The sequence below is a fragment of the Solenopsis invicta genome, chromosome 2 (genome assembly GCF_016802725.1).
Source record: "Solenopsis invicta isolate M01_SB chromosome 2, UNIL_Sinv_3.0, whole genome shotgun sequence".
NCBI lineage: Eukaryota > Metazoa > Arthropoda > Insecta > Hymenoptera > Formicidae > Solenopsis > Solenopsis invicta.
The window spans coordinates 5,534,851-5,553,199 of NC_052665.1; the positions used below are offsets into that span (position 1 = coordinate 5,534,851).

At 39.9% G+C, this 18,349-nt stretch overlaps 1 protein-coding gene across 1 annotated transcript in view; it reads left to right on the forward strand.

Annotated features, from left to right (window-relative positions):
• Window positions 1–17,875, forward strand: part of LOC105199098 (A disintegrin and metalloproteinase with thrombospondin motifs 18) — a 70,940-nt gene extending 53,065 nt beyond the window's left edge. Inside the window, 16 exon segments of the mRNA XM_011166045.3 lie at window positions 2,410–2,470; window positions 4,157–4,368; window positions 4,520–4,609; window positions 7,548–7,676; window positions 7,679–7,757; window positions 7,898–8,027; window positions 8,173–8,302; window positions 8,822–8,964; window positions 11,451–11,506; window positions 13,721–13,847; window positions 14,005–14,169; window positions 14,327–14,453; window positions 14,696–14,800; window positions 15,135–15,286; window positions 15,773–16,191; window positions 17,177–17,875. Of these exon segments, the coding sequence (XP_011164347.2) occupies window positions 2,410–2,470; window positions 4,157–4,368; window positions 4,520–4,609; window positions 7,548–7,676; window positions 7,679–7,757; window positions 7,898–8,027; window positions 8,173–8,302; window positions 8,822–8,964; window positions 11,451–11,506; window positions 13,721–13,847; window positions 14,005–14,169; window positions 14,327–14,453; window positions 14,696–14,800; window positions 15,135–15,286; window positions 15,773–16,191; window positions 17,177–17,313 (2,262 nt within the window). The 3' untranslated portion in view covers window positions 17,314–17,875.
• The last annotated feature ends 474 nt before the right edge of the window (window positions 17,876–18,349 follow it).

Consider the following 18,349-nt stretch of genomic DNA (forward strand, 5'->3'; position numbering starts at 1 on the left):
ATTCAATAACTGCCTGAGTTCCTCGTCTTCGAACTTCTTAGTTTTGCTTCCTCGATCCAAAAGACTAAAATCTCCAGCTCGAAACCTCTGATACCAGGTACTACACATTTTATAGCTCACAGCGTTCTCACCTAGAGCGGAACAAATCATTTCCGTCGCTCTGTTAACATTTTTTTTTAACTGAAACGCGAAGAGAATGCAATGCCTCAAATGCTGCTTCTCGGGTGTCGTCATGTTTACTAGATGTTTTGGCACGTTTATATTTTGATCACCTATCATTTAAAGGTTAGGTACCGTGAGCTTCGCCGCGTGCGATCATAGATGGAGAGACAAATCTCTCCGCGGAATTTTTATACGCATGCGCGAACTGCTACGTCATCGTCGTCATCGACCACGTGACCATCTTCAACATAGGGCGCGTTCCACTTGACGCTTTGCAAATTAATTCATTCTTATTGTTTATTGAATATTAAACAAGGACGAATAATGTTCGCGGACGTTGAGTGGAACTCTGAATACTCGTATGCGCAGGTGCAATGCTAGACGCTTTTTGGAATCTGTGTACTTACATATATTTTTTAAATAACAATTTATACAAAAACCCAAATTAACGAGCAAGCGGATAGGTGTCAACTTAATAAATTAACTTTGATTTCGCACAAGTATCTACTAGATAACTGTTCCGACTCTACGGAATTCTCCTCAGCACAAATATATTTTTAAATAAATTAAAAGAAAGCGTCACACAATTTTTGTAGTTTAATTTATACGTAACGTTGCTGCAATCCGTTATCCTCATGCACCTTGACGCAAGATATCGTATGAATATTCTAGATATCGTACGAACATTCGCACAATATCGTGATATCGAACGTATATTTGTAAAATAATACAATATTCGTTCGATATCTTGTGCTGTTAAGGAGAGTTTGTGAAATCAAGTGAGTTAATATATCTAATATGTATGTTACACACGGTATATTAAAAAAAAAAATGAAAGAGAACGTCGAGTGTTTCGCGAAATCACGTTTAAACGGAAATTTCGGGCATTCGGGCAGGCTGATATCTTGTCGACGCTTTGTTAGGAGCGAAACGTTCGCTCGTGGCGCAAATCGATTAGACTCTCGATCGGAGGCTCGGCAATAATGAGCGAAAGTGATCGACCTTAGAACTCCCAGGGGCTTCGATCGATTTCCAGCTGCAGCTTGCTCGATTCCTGTGACACGGCGCGCGAGCAAACGCCGCTGTGAAATGGTATGGAGGCAGACCTTGAAACGCGATTGGAAAACAGAATACGCGTGCATACCCGTTAATTACGGGCCACCGCTGTAAAACCGGACGGTCTACGATTCTGAGAACACTTGAAAAATCGCTGTCCTGACCTGTGCGAGCCTGTGCCAACTATTCACAGCGAGTGTCAAGACGGGGGAAAAAAAAACGTTGAATAAAATTTGCATACTGATGCACGAGCTATAAATAATGTAATTTATTTAACTAGACAATTGTTAATTTTGAATACGTATAGAACAATCGTTGCGCATTTTGATTTATAATGCCGGATGAATTTTGTTTTATTTTATTTGTATATATAATATGAGCAATGATGGTATTCCCTTTCTATTTAATAAAAGCCTCTTGCAATCATTGTAATTGCTGGATACGTTGTTATTTAATCGCTCTTACTGCCTGCATTGTGAAACGCAAAATTTCAGTCGTGGATTAATCTACAAATTCCGAGCCGTGATAGTTCTACCGTTCGTGATGTAACTTTTTACAACACGAAACGTGATGTCTTTTTGCCGACGGCGTTACCATTCCCGATTACGGTATCCATTTTGCTTCACTATTCCCACGATATTGGTACGACGCGGACAATACACTGTCCGAGAGATCGTTTCGGTCGGTGGAAACAATGGATAAAAAAAAAAAAAAGAATAAAATAAACGAAACTGTGAAGTCACGGAACTGTCGAGACGCGCGAGCGCAAAAAAAAACGTACGAGAGAGATGTAATAACCAATAGTAACGGAATTGCGAATACCGGAAGCTAGAGTTACTTGCACAAAGGATATATCTCGCATAAATTCTTTCTCTACCGCGTTCATTTCTCTGCGCGAATAATTAGCGAGTATTTTCGCGCGCAGGAAACGTCAGACAAATTAGCAGGGGTTCCTTTCGATCTATCACTTCGATCGATTCGCTTTTGCGCCATTGTGTTACACGTCGTTTCGCATTTAGGAAACTAATCGTACGTAATAAGCGTCGTGATCGATTCGGCGGCGTATCCCATCGCGGATTATTTATTCGCGAGTCGATCGATAAAGCGCGCCGAGATTACGACGGTCGCGATCTCGATTACGTAAGAATATTGCGACACCCTCGCGCTCACCTAAACCCATTTGTGTTTCAGATCCACGAGCACATGACAAGGGAAGAGATGCTATCGGTGTTCTACACGGGACACGAGTCCGGTAATAACTGCAAAAGAAGTAACTTACGCGTTATCCTTTCGGTTTTTCTTTCTTTTTTTTTCTTTTTTTCCAACACCCCATCGGCATGGTATTGAAAAATCCATCGGGCCATCAACTAACGTGATTCAAACGCAGAAATGCATTTTACAAGCGCGTTGAGGATAATCAGATGCATGTTTTAATTTATCGTTCCTACGAGGCGTTTCATAATTAATGGAAATCGAATGCATTGCATTCGATTGCGTTTGTTCCACGGGAGACTTGGAGTTTTGTTTTTCCGTAAGTGGAAATATCAAGGAAAATCGGAGTTTTATTCACGCGGAATGATGTCAATAGAGAGCCAGACACAGGATACTCGAGCGTACAGTAATATATTCATGCAATGAACTATATATACCTACATATACCTAAGTGTAAGTGCGTCGGTTTGCGATTTAGACCATCTACAGTATAAACAGAAAATGAGTTGCTATAATGTAAAAGAATCCGGACGTAATTCGTCTGCTATCTATAGTATGATTGCAACAATACAGTCTAGTGAAACATCAAGATGTTAAGTTGTCACGCAAGTTGTCCGTAAAATAAAAAATTCCACAGCGTTAACTCATTTTTCGTTTACACCCTGAGAGAAAAAATTGTAGTGGTGGCAACTATAAACGGACAGCCATACAAATTTTGTTAATAGAATTATAATATATAGTTAAGTGAACTATATTATAGTTATTGCAACTAAATTAATCGTTAAGAGAACTAATAAAAAAATAGTTATAGTACGCTAAATAATACAGTCATTACAACTATTTTATATTAGTTATTTTCTTAATCATTAACTTTGTTGCGATAACTATAATATAGTTCACTTAACTATATATTATAATTGTATTAACAAAATTTGTATGATTGTTGCAACTTAGTTATAGTTGCAACTTATAGTTGCAACTACTACAAATTTTTCTCTCGATGTACTGAAGATGGGTCTGTCGCGGATCAAAACTTTATACGTATTTTATACTTATGCGTAATTCATTACAAGAATATCTGGCTCTTTATTGGTATCATTCTCCGCATGATTAAGATTTAATTCATTGTAGCCTAATTGCGGACAATTTTATAATTTTAATTCAGAATTTTATATTCCTCGGAATATACTAAATCTATTGACTAATTCTGTCGAGATAAAATCCATGCCGGGTTTTATGACGAATACATTCTATCCAAAACCTTATCCACGTGGAACTGGAATCTTCCTCGAATTCGCATACGCATTCCTGGTAAACAGAAAAATCAAAAATCAAAAGTGCAAATATTTTTCTTGCTCGACAACGGGCCGTTAAACTCCAGTTCTCCGACATGAATCATACTCGATAAATATTCATCTCGATTCCATCACTCGAGAGTCACCGCTCTGTCGGTCTTAGAAAGGGTCTCTGTCGTCGGGCTTCGGTATTAAATGACCGTGATTTTTTCAGTGACAGCCACGCTCAGCATGAGGTATCGTTTGATAGGAGCCATTAATTCTAAAATGCTAATTGCAAACGCGTAGCAGGGCGTTACGTAAAATGTATCTTTCGAGAAATATTATTAGCGATTAAATCAAACGGGAATGCCTTTTTTTTTTTTTAAACACATCTCGCGGAGGAAAGATCTCGCTGATCCTAAAGCGCATTTTGCACCTTGAAACCGTAGTGCCGCCGTACGAAGTCGTGCCTGTGTTGCACACGGTGCATAAGAGGAGCGTGGACGCGAAGCCACAGATTCACCTGAAGGCCTTCGGCAAAGATATCAGGCTTTCGTTGAAGCCCACGGAAGGACTGCTGTCGGCCAACAGCCTGCCGATGTGGACTGTCACCAGGAACGCGTCGCAACCGGACGGCCTTCGTTACGAGAGGGTGAAGGATGTAAGTGATCTTCCTTCGGCATATTTAATCACCGAGATTTTTTTACAATTTCTCCGAAATTCTCGGATCCTCCTCGTCTCTCTCGATATTTTATCGTTTATATGTTTGTTTAACCAGCGTCTCTAACGATCCGTGTTTCTAATTGTTCTAGGTCAACGTGGATATCGGTGACATCTATCAAGACGCGAAGAACATGGCTTCCATTCTGCTACACCGAGACACGAATGGGAAAGTGCGCGTTGTAAGCGGCCATTCTTTCTTAATGCTCCTTTCGTCACCACCCTATTATTGCGGGTCGTCTTTCGTCAACCGACGCGACTCGCTTAGGACCTGTGTTATAATTATAGCAATATCGCAATTCGCCGTACCGCACGGCGTAACATTTTTACGACGATCAACGTAAGGCGTAACTACTGACAACAATCGTCAGTGCAATCGTATGGGCGATAGAAATTAGCGAGAGATTCGTTGGACGCGCGATCGACTCTTACCACGCTTCGGATTACAATCTGCGTCTTACGAAAGTGTAGAGTGCGTCTCGTTTATATTTCTGAATTTCTTCCTAAAAATGCTCATATCGCTCATAAGATTAATTTATGATCAAGCGGAAATGAAAACGGTGGTCGCGTACACCCGATGAGCACCAATGAAAATTTATTATAGGTAATTAAAATGTTGAAGCAAGTGACTGGCTTGCCGTTTCGTGGAATATGGCGTTGTCTCACCGTGAGTTATGACATGTATATTTTATGGACACCTATACCGAGTATTTCGTTAGCCTCGCGTAACAGTCGTAAACTGTTCTTAGCAGATGAGCGAGGCCTAGCCGCATATTTAGTTAACAGTCGCATCGCTTGCTTAAATTCGAGATGAAAATCTTCCGTGGACTAACGTTGGCAAGTCCATTTTGTTTCGAGCAATTGAGGAAGAGAACAGAGGTTCTCTTTTTAAGCGAAATAAGCGCGACAGTATTGTCCTCCACTTGGATTTGAAAGGACCGTAATGAAATCTTAATTTTCAGTTTCTCTCACAATGTCTGTTAGATAATTGAATGGAGTGGCGTGCCGTCGTTAACAGCCGCGGCATTAAAGTTACCTAAATACCGGCGATATCGCGGTTTTGACATTTCGATCTTACTCTCGCAACCCGACGTCCTCCTCACCTTGGTCGCGACGAAGTCTCGCGTGAAGGGTATTGTGTCCACGAGGTAGAAGCCAATAAACTTCTTCGCGTCGGTCCTTTCGCCGCGGCCTGCAATTTCGAGAGAGAGAGAGAGAGGACGTTGTATTCCTAATAATTTCGCGTTCAAACAAGCGTGACTCGGTTTTCTCTTACAAAGCTCTTAATTGAGCCTCTAGAAAGGAAACGGCTACACAAGATATTTTGCATTTATCACATGTATCATTTTTAATCCACGAAATCTTCGGGGGATTTACTCGACACCGGATATCGCAATTATTCGCGAGGGGTCAACTTACAAAACTCCTCGATCACAAACTTGGAAAGTTTGAGGAGAACCTTTAAATCACGAGAAGACTATACTCGATCGAAAGCAGATCTTCGTACTGATTAATTTTCTAGATGAATTTACATTTACAATTTAATTTTGATGCTTACAATTTTCTGAGAATTGTATGACGCGAATTCTCTCTCTCTTTCGTACATTTAAAAACAAAGTGGATACACTAATTGACTGTCCCTTCACCGCTCAATTGAATTAATTCTAATTGCCGTTGCTCTCGGGACGTTTTTGCACCGCGACAGAAGTGAATTTCGCACACAATCGCGTTACATGTGCGTCGAACACGTCCGCGTGCTTTACCCGAAAGGTCGGGACGATCTAAATTGCGCTATTACGCGCGAGATCATTACTCGCGATGCAAATGCGAGTAATATAACTTGCGCGCGGGCGAGAGCACGGATGTATTACAATCACGCGTTATGTCTTGCGGGAGAGTCGTGAAAGTTAATTGTCCGCCGGTAAACGAAAAAAAAAGAACCTCTCGTTCACCGAGGGGATCCGCGACGGAGTTAATCTCTCGGCGATTCGCGCGTGGGAGTTCCCAATGAAATTTTAATGAAGGCAAAAACATAATATCGTCCAAGCGCCGGGCACGTATACATAATACCATCTACGTTACATAACGCGCCGTAAAAGTGTTGTGTTCTAAGTGACCCCGCACTGTCCTGACCTTTCGCTTTCACTCCCCCACCTTCGGAGATCCGAGTCCTGACCAGTGCACCACTCGAGCCGACCGCAGATCGAGCGGCGCGATCGCGTCCGGATTGGGAATACCGAGAGTAATTCGACTCGCTGCAAAACACGCTCGGTCTTGCCCGGCTCCGATGGAAACGCTCGATTTAACATGCCCCTCAACTAACGCGCCGTGATTCATACACCGCGATATTTATACGTGCAATATTCAAATCTTACACAATTTGGAAAGAGAAAGAGAGAGAGAGAGAAAGAGAGAGTCGCGAGCGGACACAAGTCGTCTGATAATTATAGGTATCGGGCTGAATTTATGCACGCCGCCCTGGAAATGTTTCAGCGATCAAACTTACGACTAGTTCGCTTTGAATCGTTTTAAGGTTTCTGGTGATTATGGAGATTATTAATGTTAATCTGTCAGTTTTCAAGTTTATTCGTTGTACCATGCTCAAGTCATATTTTTTCTTGATTTATTATTGTCTTCACTTATGCAAAGTTTATGCATAGGGAAAAACATATGTTTATCTGTTAAAAGCATCGCAGCTGCTCGGAAAGAGAGACTGTTATCAGTTACATTTACAGTCAGTTAATTACGAGGAAGTTTATGCTGCAATACGCGACTACTTGAATGCAGTTCACGCAATCTAGTCGTGAATCATTTCTTAAGGACGACCTTTTGGCATATTTTTTCTTTAAGAAAAGAAGAAAAGAAGGAAGAATATTAAGAATGAAGTTTCGCCATCTGCTTTCTTAAACGAACAATAGTCACAAGAGAAAAGTAATAAATTGGAGATATAATGACACACATAAATTAGGTTTTCTTTAATTCGCAAAAAAATGTTGTAATCCGAAGTCGGATGTTTCCAGTTGATTCTACATTACATAACGGCGTTCGTGCGGTGCTCATTTAATGGGCTAATTAAGTACCTGTTTAATTATTCTATAAAAGTATACATCTTTTTCTCAGGATGGGACCATCGGTTCAGAATTAATTATCCGGCCACTGCCAGAACGGGTTCTAGAAGAAGTAGTGAGCAAAACGCCAGCCCTTCACGAGCCCGAATTACTGCCCAACGTAACTAGTAGCGAGGACTTGGAACGTACAAGGAACGTACAAGTCATCACATTGTTTTCAAAAAAGTGGATCGACCCGTCGGCGATGAGTATAGCGACTTTTGTGAGTGCCATATGGGTCAGAACTCTCGCTTCGACTGCGTTCGAAACGGTTGTTTAAAGATCTAGTTATGTAAAAAAAAGAAGGAAGAAAAAGAAAAGGGAAATCGTGAGACCGCAAGTGTAAGTTATGAATATTTTCAGCGCTCATGGAACCCGACCACTTAGCCAAGAGATATAGGATTAAGCGTTCGATCAATAGCAGATCGAGACGCGAGGCACCGTACGTCATCTACCCGGAAATCCTTTGTATTGTGGATTACGATGGGTACAGGTGAGAGTCGGCTGATGCCACTATATTGGAGAAGTGTGCGAGTGACTGTTATTTTTCTCTCGCGCGCGAACATTCCGCGAACATCTGCATTGACATTTATAATCTCTCTTGGCGCGCTTAAACGGACACGATCTTCTCGTTTCAGATTGCACGGCGGCGATAACGTACAGATAAAGAGGTACTTCGTGTCCTTTTGGAACGGAGTTGATCTGAGGTACAAATTACTGAAGGGTCCAAAAATACGTATCAGTATAGCGGGGATAATTATCTCACGGGTAAGAAAAAAAAACTGACAGCAAAATTAATTCTAGTTATTTCTAGTTGATTACAATCTGCGAAATCAATCAGATATTTTATCGAAATATGTAAATAATAAAAACTTAGGGAAACGCTCGTATTGTGATTAAACACAAAGTATAATAATAATCGGTTAGATTAACGAGCTAAATTAAACAATTTAATTCAAGATTTAATTTACAATAAACATATGAAACAAATTATGTAGGAACGTTTCGGCTCTACTTAGCCTTCATCAGCCTATTAAATTCAATTATAATACAATTAGAAGTTTGTTTTTACAAAAGAATTTTTCCATCTGTTTTAAATATAACAAATTTTCCCTAAACTATCTTAAAAATGTCGCGTGTGTCGCATACCGCGAAACATGTAAATCCCATTGAGCAGTTTCCACGATTGTTGAGCAAAAAAAGAAGCGATCGTCGGAAATCGAAACTGCAACCGAGTTGAAAGCTGCAGTCGACGCTTATGAACAAACAAAATTGTATTATTGTCAGGGGCGAGACGCGACGCCGTACTTAGAAAGGAATCGCGTGGGAAGAGACGCAATCGACTCGGCAGCCGCTTTGACTGACATGGGCAAATATCTTTTCCGGGAGAGGAGACTTCCTGTATACGACATCGCCGTCGCCGTTACAAAGTAAGAGTGCCCGATCCGTAAAGCGGCCTACGTGCAGTGCTGTAACTTGACGGCGAGTCACGAAAGTGCCCGCAGAAACGATAAGCTCTCCGATATAATCCATACGTCTCTTTTTACTTGTCAATCCAACGAGTACTCATTAACGCTTTACGTGACGTAAACGAGAGAAGCGCTACGCATTGTGAACGAGCGTTGAATTCCTTACAAGTATTCAGTAATTAATTTCAGTATTCCTCCGTTTCTCTTTTTGCGTTACGACCGATAATATTTATTATAATTCATTCGTCTTATTCTCTCTGATGATTTCATACTCTCGATTTTTATTCCGCAAAACAGGTATGATATGTGCCGTCGTAGGAAAGGCGGCCGCTGCACTAAGGGAACTGCCGGTATGGTTTATTATATAGTGATCACGCTTTATTCTTTATTTATTTATTTATTTATTTTTTCGTAATTTATGTAATGGTATTTTTGCTAGCTTGTACATAGTTGACGGTACACACACGTAATAATGGTATGTAGTCTAACAGGTATAGTAGGGCGTTGTTAGTGGATGTCTTGAGAGATTACTGAGGGAAGATATTCTTCTGTCGAGAAATTTGAGACGAAGCATGTGTCAATCAGGCGGGCAACATCGCGATCTAATTAATGCAAGAAGCCCGTCGCCCGCTGATACAAAAAAAAAAAATTTTGGACAGAAATATCTTCCTTGCGTGACACTCCGTGTAATCCAACCAGTGAAATTAGGGACTTGTAATCGGTGTTTGCGAGACAGTGCACTTGTAATTCACCAGAGCTTTTTACGCACACACGCTCGAGCAAGGAGGAGCGAATGAGGAGTGGGTATGGTACCACTAATCTTAATTTAATTAATAACGTTTAATTAATAATTCGCGATCGCGGAATAGTCTCGAATGCCGTAAAACGGACGAACATCGTGCGCCAATTACGTCACGCACGGAAACGCGTAGGCTCGTAGATGCGTAAAAATCGAAACGTACCGTTGAATATACAAAATATCGCGCATCGCCGGACAGACCAGTTTTTTATTTGCATCGGACAATCGTAAAAATCAACGTGAGCTTCCTTTAGCTCCTTAAAAATACGCCTATACAGCGATTCGCTGAATTATTCGTACGCTTAAGTTACATAATAGATGCGCAGATTGAGCTGGCTTTAATGTAAATCTTTTTTTTCTCTCTCTTTCGATGAATTCGCACTTTTTTCTTTATTTTATGTATTTTGCAATACTCCAGGCAGAATTTCTACACAATCAGGTGTAGAAATATGGAAGCTTAGGCCATCCGAAAAAGTCAAAAATTATCTTATTAAATTTCATTCTTTTTTTAAACACATTTTTTTTCTTCAAATGATATAATTTATCGCGCACATCGGTAATACTTCAGCCCCTTTACATTTTTGCGTCGTTATCTGTGGGATGAGATTTCGTCTGAAATAAATCGTGAATCAACCCGGATTAATAAAACGAACGAGACAACAATACATACACGTTGAGTCCTCCTCCTCTTTATGCAGATTTGCAAATTTGCAGCTATCAATAGTTGCAGACGAATAATTTTGCGAATTGCTCTCTCGATCGCGGAAGAGTACGTATTAGCGTGAAATCTCATACGATAAATCGAGCCCACGAGACGCCTGTCGCGCTTAATGCCAACTCGCAAAATTGATTAATCGATCCCGATGCGATTTCACGCTTGATAGGCGGACATTTATTCACGCACCAGACGCGTATAGGGCGTTTCTCTTGTTTTGCTTTAATTTATTTATTAATTTTTTGTTTTTATTTAATACATTACAAGCTACACACGCGCGCTTCCGCAACACGTGTTTTGCATCTTTCCGAGACTGTCTACGGAAAGAAGCGCGTTTCTTCTTCTTCATTTTTTTTTAATTTTTTTGTGCGCGCGGAGAATTTCTGGGACAGGGATTGAAATCGACACAATATTGGCCCCGCTGTGCGAAAATCGTTTTTGCGTGTCCAGATTGTCCGAAATACCGGTATCTGGTCATGCCAAAATTGTGCCGGTTACACAAAATGGTTTCTTCATGCGACGTTCGCTTCGCGGGTGTTTGCTTTCGACCACACGCAAAAAAAAAGGCATTACTGATTATCGCAAGGACATCACGGTACGGTTTCTCTCAAAAACGGCAGGGTAGTGTGATACACTTTTTATACAGTTTATACGGGGCCACAGTTTCTCGAGAGGATGATTATCATTTATATGTTCCAACCCGCGAGAGATTCAACGAACCACGACACGGATCGAATCTCGTTCGAGGGCGATTCCACGCTATTCTTACATTTTATTTATTTTTTATCCTTATCTTTCGTGCAATATCGCAAAAAGGATTAATACGAGCGGTGTTTCATCGTCTGAATATTGGTCTGTCCCGTGACCAGGTCAGAAATGTCACCGAGTGTGAAATTTTACATGATAAAGAGTATTTTTGTTATTGCATTGCAGATTAGATATGTGCAGGAGGCAATACGCGAATGATGTGTGCAATAGAGGAACCGCAGGTACGTTTTTTTTTTTCGAACCAAGAAGATGAAAACTATTGTTTCTTTTTAGCTTTCTGAACTTTAGGTCTTGCACTTAAGTTTACGCACTGCCTTACAAAGTTTCAACCTTCCAGATTTCGATTCGTTCAGCGCGAGAATTAAAGCTACGCGAGAATTAAAGTTAGATAAATTAATTGAAGGAAATCTGGTAATTTTTTTTCCGAGAGAGAAAGAGAGAGAGTGAGAGAGAGAGAGAGATCAGAGAATAGAAACGTTCAGAGTTCCATTTACTGTTTTCAATTTTTCGAGACACTTGAAAGACAATCGTAGAAGTTGCCCAAGTCGCGCGCTCCCCGTTACATACTCTACTTGTGTGTCAGCTGAATATTATTACTTCACTTCTAATGCCTCATGCTCTTCTTACGTACAATAATGATTTTCCGCGTCACAAGCGCATTATACAGATTGCAATTCAGCAGAATGCGTTAAACAATTGCCTCTTTCGAACTCTGCTGTTCCCTCGCACAGTTGCTTAAATCTATTCTATATGTGTTTTTATCTACCTGTCGCATATACGCTAGGAGGTCATACAGTGGCGGATCGAGACGATTTTTTGACGATTTATAAATTAATCGGCGCACCGCGATTCGAAGGTCCACGCAATGGTACCGCTGACAAAAAACGTATGCGAAATGTAATGAATCGTAATGGCAATTCCGTTGTAATCCGCCACTGTATCTACAAGACTATTACCGCATTACTTATTTCCGCATTTTATGTACATACTATTGTTTCATGGTCTTTTATACACCGAGCGTCTCGCGTCTTTCGAGTGATAGCAAGCATCTCGCTCCCGTGAGCGAGAGAAAATACGGAAGAAAGCAATCGCTCAAAATTCAGTTTCTCCTCTCGTCTTTTATTCTCTTTTGTTTTTTTTTTTCCTTTTTACATCGCCTGCGCTCTTTGTTCTGTATCTCTCTCCTGAATAATAATTCATGACTCTTGTATATCTTTGGCTGCATTACACTGTTACGGATCGTTGGTCTTTGGTAAGTCTCTGAAAATCACGGCAACGCTAAAGAAAGAGATGTGCCTACTTTCCATAATCGATCGATATTGAATCGGGGAAACGAAGGAAGGGGGAGGCGACGAGAACGTCCCGATCCGTTGATCGGCCGATTCGCCACACAGGCATCTCGAACGTAAAACCACGCAGTATCTTCGGCTAACTCTCCCGTTAACTATTGGGCGACGAATTAACGAATGCATGCCGCATATATAATCGACAATGACTCGTTTTTTAACATTTTACCCGCAAGCGAATTAATAATATTAATCTTCGTAACTCGTGCAAGCTCGTGATAACGTCTATGGTGTATTAACAATTAACGCGTGTTTCTTCACCGTAAACGCAAACGTTCCGTACGAATTGAGCAGAATTAATTTTCTTTTCAACTAAATTGAGTCAGTTAATATCTTACGAAATTAATTTGTACAAGCAAAACACTAATTTGGTTAAAAATTCCGTTAAGATTGAATCAAGTTAGATTAAATATTAATTTTGAAAATTATCATTTATATTAAATTAGAAAGTCATAAATTTTTAAATTGTATTTATAAATAAAATTTATGAAATAACAAAAAAATGTTGTTTTTTAATATGGGAATGCATTCTTTCTTTTATAATTTTTTTTTTTACACAGATTAATTTTTACAATTTGTTAAGTTAAACTTTTGAAATTTACGTATCTTAAAATAGCTAGTTGAAAATCAATTTTAATTGAGTTAATTTTTAACTTCAAGCTATTTTTAAAACATACACTTTAACTTAACAAGTTATGAAAATTAATTTGTGTGAAAAAAATTATACAAGAAAGAACACTTTCCCACATAAAAAATAATCGTTTTTAATTTTATATTTTATTTACAAATAAAATACAACAACTTTATTATTAAAATTTTAACTTTTTGCTACTCAACACTATGGTTGAGTAAACCGAGAGCTCGGTGGTTCTGCAATATTCCAAAAAGGTCGAGAGTCAAAAAAAAAGTTAAATATATTGTTAACGAGCGTTTACGGCGCAGACACAAATCTGTCGCTAATTTAACGAGACAGCTTGCGTTAATACCGAATACGATTTTGGTAGTACCTGAAGTAGCGCTACTTTTCGATTGCACGTAGCCAGGGGTTGACGCAAACGCGAGACATGCTAAAGAGTCTCCTCTGCACAGGATTCGCGTACGTCGGCGGGGCGTGCGTCGTGAATAAGCGCCTCGAGAAGGTGAATTCAGTCGCCATCATCGAAGATACCGGTGGATTCAGCGGTATCATCGTCGCTGCGCACGAGGTCGGCCACCTGTAAGCATCCATAAATCACCATTTTGCATTAAAAAAAAAAAAAAAAAAACCTTCCGTTTCTCCTGTCGCTTTTACCTACCGTTACACGCGCCTTTTTTCGCCTGAAAGAAAATGACTCATACCGCTAAAAATAAAATGTGTTTTACGCGAATTGCAGACTGGGTGCCGTTCACGACGGCTCACCTCCGCCCAGCTACCTCGGTGGACCAGGCGCCGAAAAATGTCGCTGGGAAGACGGATACATCATGAGCGATCTTAGGCATACGGAGAAGGGCTTCAAATGGTCCCACTGCAGTGTGTCTTCCTTCCATCATTTCCTAAAGTAGGTAACTCCGTGTAAACGCGAACTTTTCTATAAGCGATATATAAATATAATTTGATGTTTAAATAATCAGTTTCTCAAGATAAAATCTCGTGTTCTCAAGCTAAAAGCAACTGATAACAGGATGCCACTAAATCAACACTTTTTTTTATTTCAGTGGTGATACAGCGACCTGCTTGTACAATGCGCCTCACGAAGATGAGGCGCTGCCCAGAGTGCTTCCGGGAAAACTCTTGTCCTTAGATGCGCAATGTCGAAAAGATCGTGGAACAAGCGCTTGTTTCGTACGTATCATAGTCTTTGTAGAACGAAAACAAATTGCTTTGATAAGTACAGTTTCTGAGGTAATCCTGTAGGCTTTGATTTAATGAGTAGAACTTTACATGGAACATTAAACAGCGATAAATTGGATCTAACAATAAGATTATCCTCGTGCGAAAATGTTACATTTATTTTCACACATTTGCATCTATTTATTTTATTGATCTATTCGTATACTTTTAACTATTTGCATTTTGTATTTTAGAAAGACGATCGAGTTTGCGCTCAATTGTTCTGTTTCGACGCTGGATCCGGATACTGCGTCGCGTATCGCCCAGCAGCGGAAGGTTCGCCATGCGGGGATGGTCAGGTAAAACTTGAGAAAGAAAACGCGCTTTGTAATAACGACGTTATTACAAGACGTTATTACGTCTTATTTGTAAAAAGAAATATCTTCCTTGGCACATGACATTCCCGGTTATTTCTACATAATGCAGCTTGTTTACGGAGTAGCTTCCGCACGTGTCCGTCGCAAATGTAACACACAATTACGTTAAAAGTGAGCTCATAAATCTTGGCGGTGCCGAAAACGTACGCGCTGTTGATATCATATAATTTTACATAGCACTGCCGAGATAATATTCGGCATATATCTTCTCGAGATGTCTTTGCACAGTTGTTTAATCGTTGACGTTGATTTCCAGTATTGCCTGAACGGGAAGTGCGTAGCGGAGCACGAGAACATAATACCGGATTATACGCAGAACATTCCGACGTATGTGCGCCGGGACAGCATATTCAATTCCGCATTACACACCCGGCCGATATTCGCTCATTACAACAACACAGACTACAGGTAATGATCCGTGGGCTCGAGCGAGGATTCCTATTGTAACGCACGCAATAGAAATCGCACACGAAGCTAGATTTTATTAATCTCTGAATACCACGTATATGTTCGAACGATCAAGTTTTCTCGCGTTTTCATCGATTAACTTTCCTTACGTATACTAAAAGAAACATGAAACTTCTATATAGCAATTTAAAGATAAAAATTTAATGTTTTTGAATTTTATGAATATACTGTAAAATTAAAAAAAAATTTTGTCGTTGAAACTCGGAAGTTGCATTAGCAACATTGAACGTTATCGACAAGCGTATTTCTAGGTGACTCATTTGTGCATATCATAGTTTTTATTTAAAACAGCGCAAATCTATAGCTTTAAAGACTAATCGAGTAGTTTCAGTTCGCCAATACTGACGTCTCCATTAGCAGAATACAGTTCGCAGATACGCGAATGCCGCACAATATGTAATACCATGATAATAATATGCCACACAGGTATCCATGGAAAGCAACACAGAGCATGCCATTATCGAGCGTAACACCGACAACGACGACGACTACGACGACGATAAGAACGTCGACTTATCCTTACAAACACGTCACAAATCCGTTTGCGACCACAGTGTCAAAATACACACGGACATTTATCAATAACTTGTACACCGATCGATACAAGACTAAATACAATAATAATGATAGCAATAACGATAGTGATAACGACACTGGTGGCGGCGTGAGCACCACCACTAGGAAAAACTTCAATTTCTTCAACTCGTATTACACCGTCAGTACCACTCCGAAGGTCACTTACGGTTCGAAAGTTAGTCCGTTCAAGTATAAGAACACGGTCAGCGTGATGTCGCTTTCCACGACGACCAAAGGATATCAGAACGGCCTTCGAAATGACGGCCGCGGTAAGAGAATCCTCAACTAGATCCTGTACCGTCGCTGTACTTCTTCTTTTTCTTCTCTCTGTCCTCTTCCTCGACTCCGACGGGGCGAGTCTTTAATTTTGCATGATCGTCTCTTGCCGTTAACGTATAATGGATTTTTTCTTTCTGTGTCTCTTATTTCTGTCCACTACCTTTTCGACAGTGAACTCTTCAAGAGACATTGGTTCCGACATTGGTTTCTATCGTTCTCGTTTGTTCTCTGATAATATTTGCCGATACTTGGAGGCTCATCATTCTGTATAATACATATGTATAATATTTCTACCTCTGTTTTTTTTCTAATGTCACTAATGGAATATAAAAAAAAAATGTAAACTTTCCGTCTCATATCGTTCTCATACATCGATAAAGGTCCTGTAATACCTATTGTCGTTAATCCTTTTTCGTTAATCCTTGATTCCAAATTTCATTGAAATTTAATATTGTAATATATCGATCAAATTAACTCGAAATTTTAACAGCCAGTTCATCTTTCTTGTATATATTTTGTATATCTTTTTGTAAATATCTTTCTCTTCTATCGTATCAATCATAGAATTTATCCTTTTAGATAAAATGCAAATGAAGATCCTAACATTGATTCGATAGAAGAGAAACGTCTGTATTCCTCTCGTTGTTTCTTCGACAAAGATGCATAGAAGCATCGTAAACGTGGAGAGACAGCCCGCCGCTCTTTACATCTCTCTTCAAACAAATTCACTAGTAGGACAGTGAAACATGAATACATGTATAATACTTTTACGTATGTAATATCTGTGGACGTAAAAAAAAACGATGAGATGTGTATTGTGGCTTCCACCGATGGGATTACTAATAATTTCTACGTTGTCGCACACTCAATTCTGTTACAGGCTGAAACGTATTTCCATACATTACTCTAATCGAATGCTACGTATGTATCCAATTGAAATTGCGTCTTGTACACCAATTCGTCGTATGCTTCCAGGAACAGAGGCCGGTGAATGCACGGACGTGGGGTCAGATTGCGCGGAGCTGATTGACAGGCTGAGAACATGGCTGTGCCATCTACAATCTGTGAAGAGTCGCTGCTGCGCGTCCCTGAAGACGATCTGTGCTGACTAAATAATGACATTAAGGACCAAAAAAAAAAATAAGAAAGGAAAAGAAAACTCGATTCGATAGTTTGCTCGAAGGCGTCGCGCTTAGACGCTCGCCCCGGATGAAGATTTTGTCAGGCGCCCTGTCGCTTCTCGCCGCATCGTAACGCAGCATCCAGAAAAGCGCCGCATCGGACGAAACGGGAGGAGCTCGGGAAAGATCTTTCGTTCGTTTCGTCACTTCTTCCTCTCTCTTTCCCTTTTCCGCAGGTAGACGAGAAATCAAGTCCTCATGCGGTCACGACGATTAAATATAGCTGCATCTCTCGCATACCTACAGACGTAATTCTTGCAGTATGGTATTAAGGTACCGAGCGATGTAGTGAATCTTTAAAATAGAGCGGACTGTCAATCAGTATGATAGAGATTTCGGCCGCGTTCATATTTATTCGATAAGGAGCGATCTCGCGAAAGACTCGTTACACAGGCACAGGTGCGTCGTGCGTATACTTCTCACGCGCGGATAAAGCCATTCGGAATTTACAGAAATTGTATAGCGCAAGACAATAAATAAAGGGTTAATTAAATCATGTTTCGTCATTCTCCTACCCGCATGTATATAATTTATATAATTAGAAAAATTACATAATAAATTATATAATTATATAAATTGCGTAATCATCTAGAGAGATATAAAATATAAAAGCCTGGAACATTTCAAAAAAAGAAACTCGTATATACGTCTTTTATGCTAGTCTAGTTTAAAAGAAAAAAAGATAAATTAGAACGAAAATATAAATCATAAAAATGGTATTATAGATCTTTGAAGAACCTCAATGGAGAAATCCATCGCCATTAACATCTGCACTATAAGGTAGTTGCAGATGATCGTTGACTGATTAACGTAACAAGAGCAAATGCCGCTGCGTCTCGTGATATAACGTGATATAACGTGTCCCGTCATGTCTTTTAATATTTTTTATTCGGTGTTTGTCAACTGTCGCATGTTCAATCGACGCGGATTCAATCGACGCGGATCTGTAATTAAAAGAAATACGAGA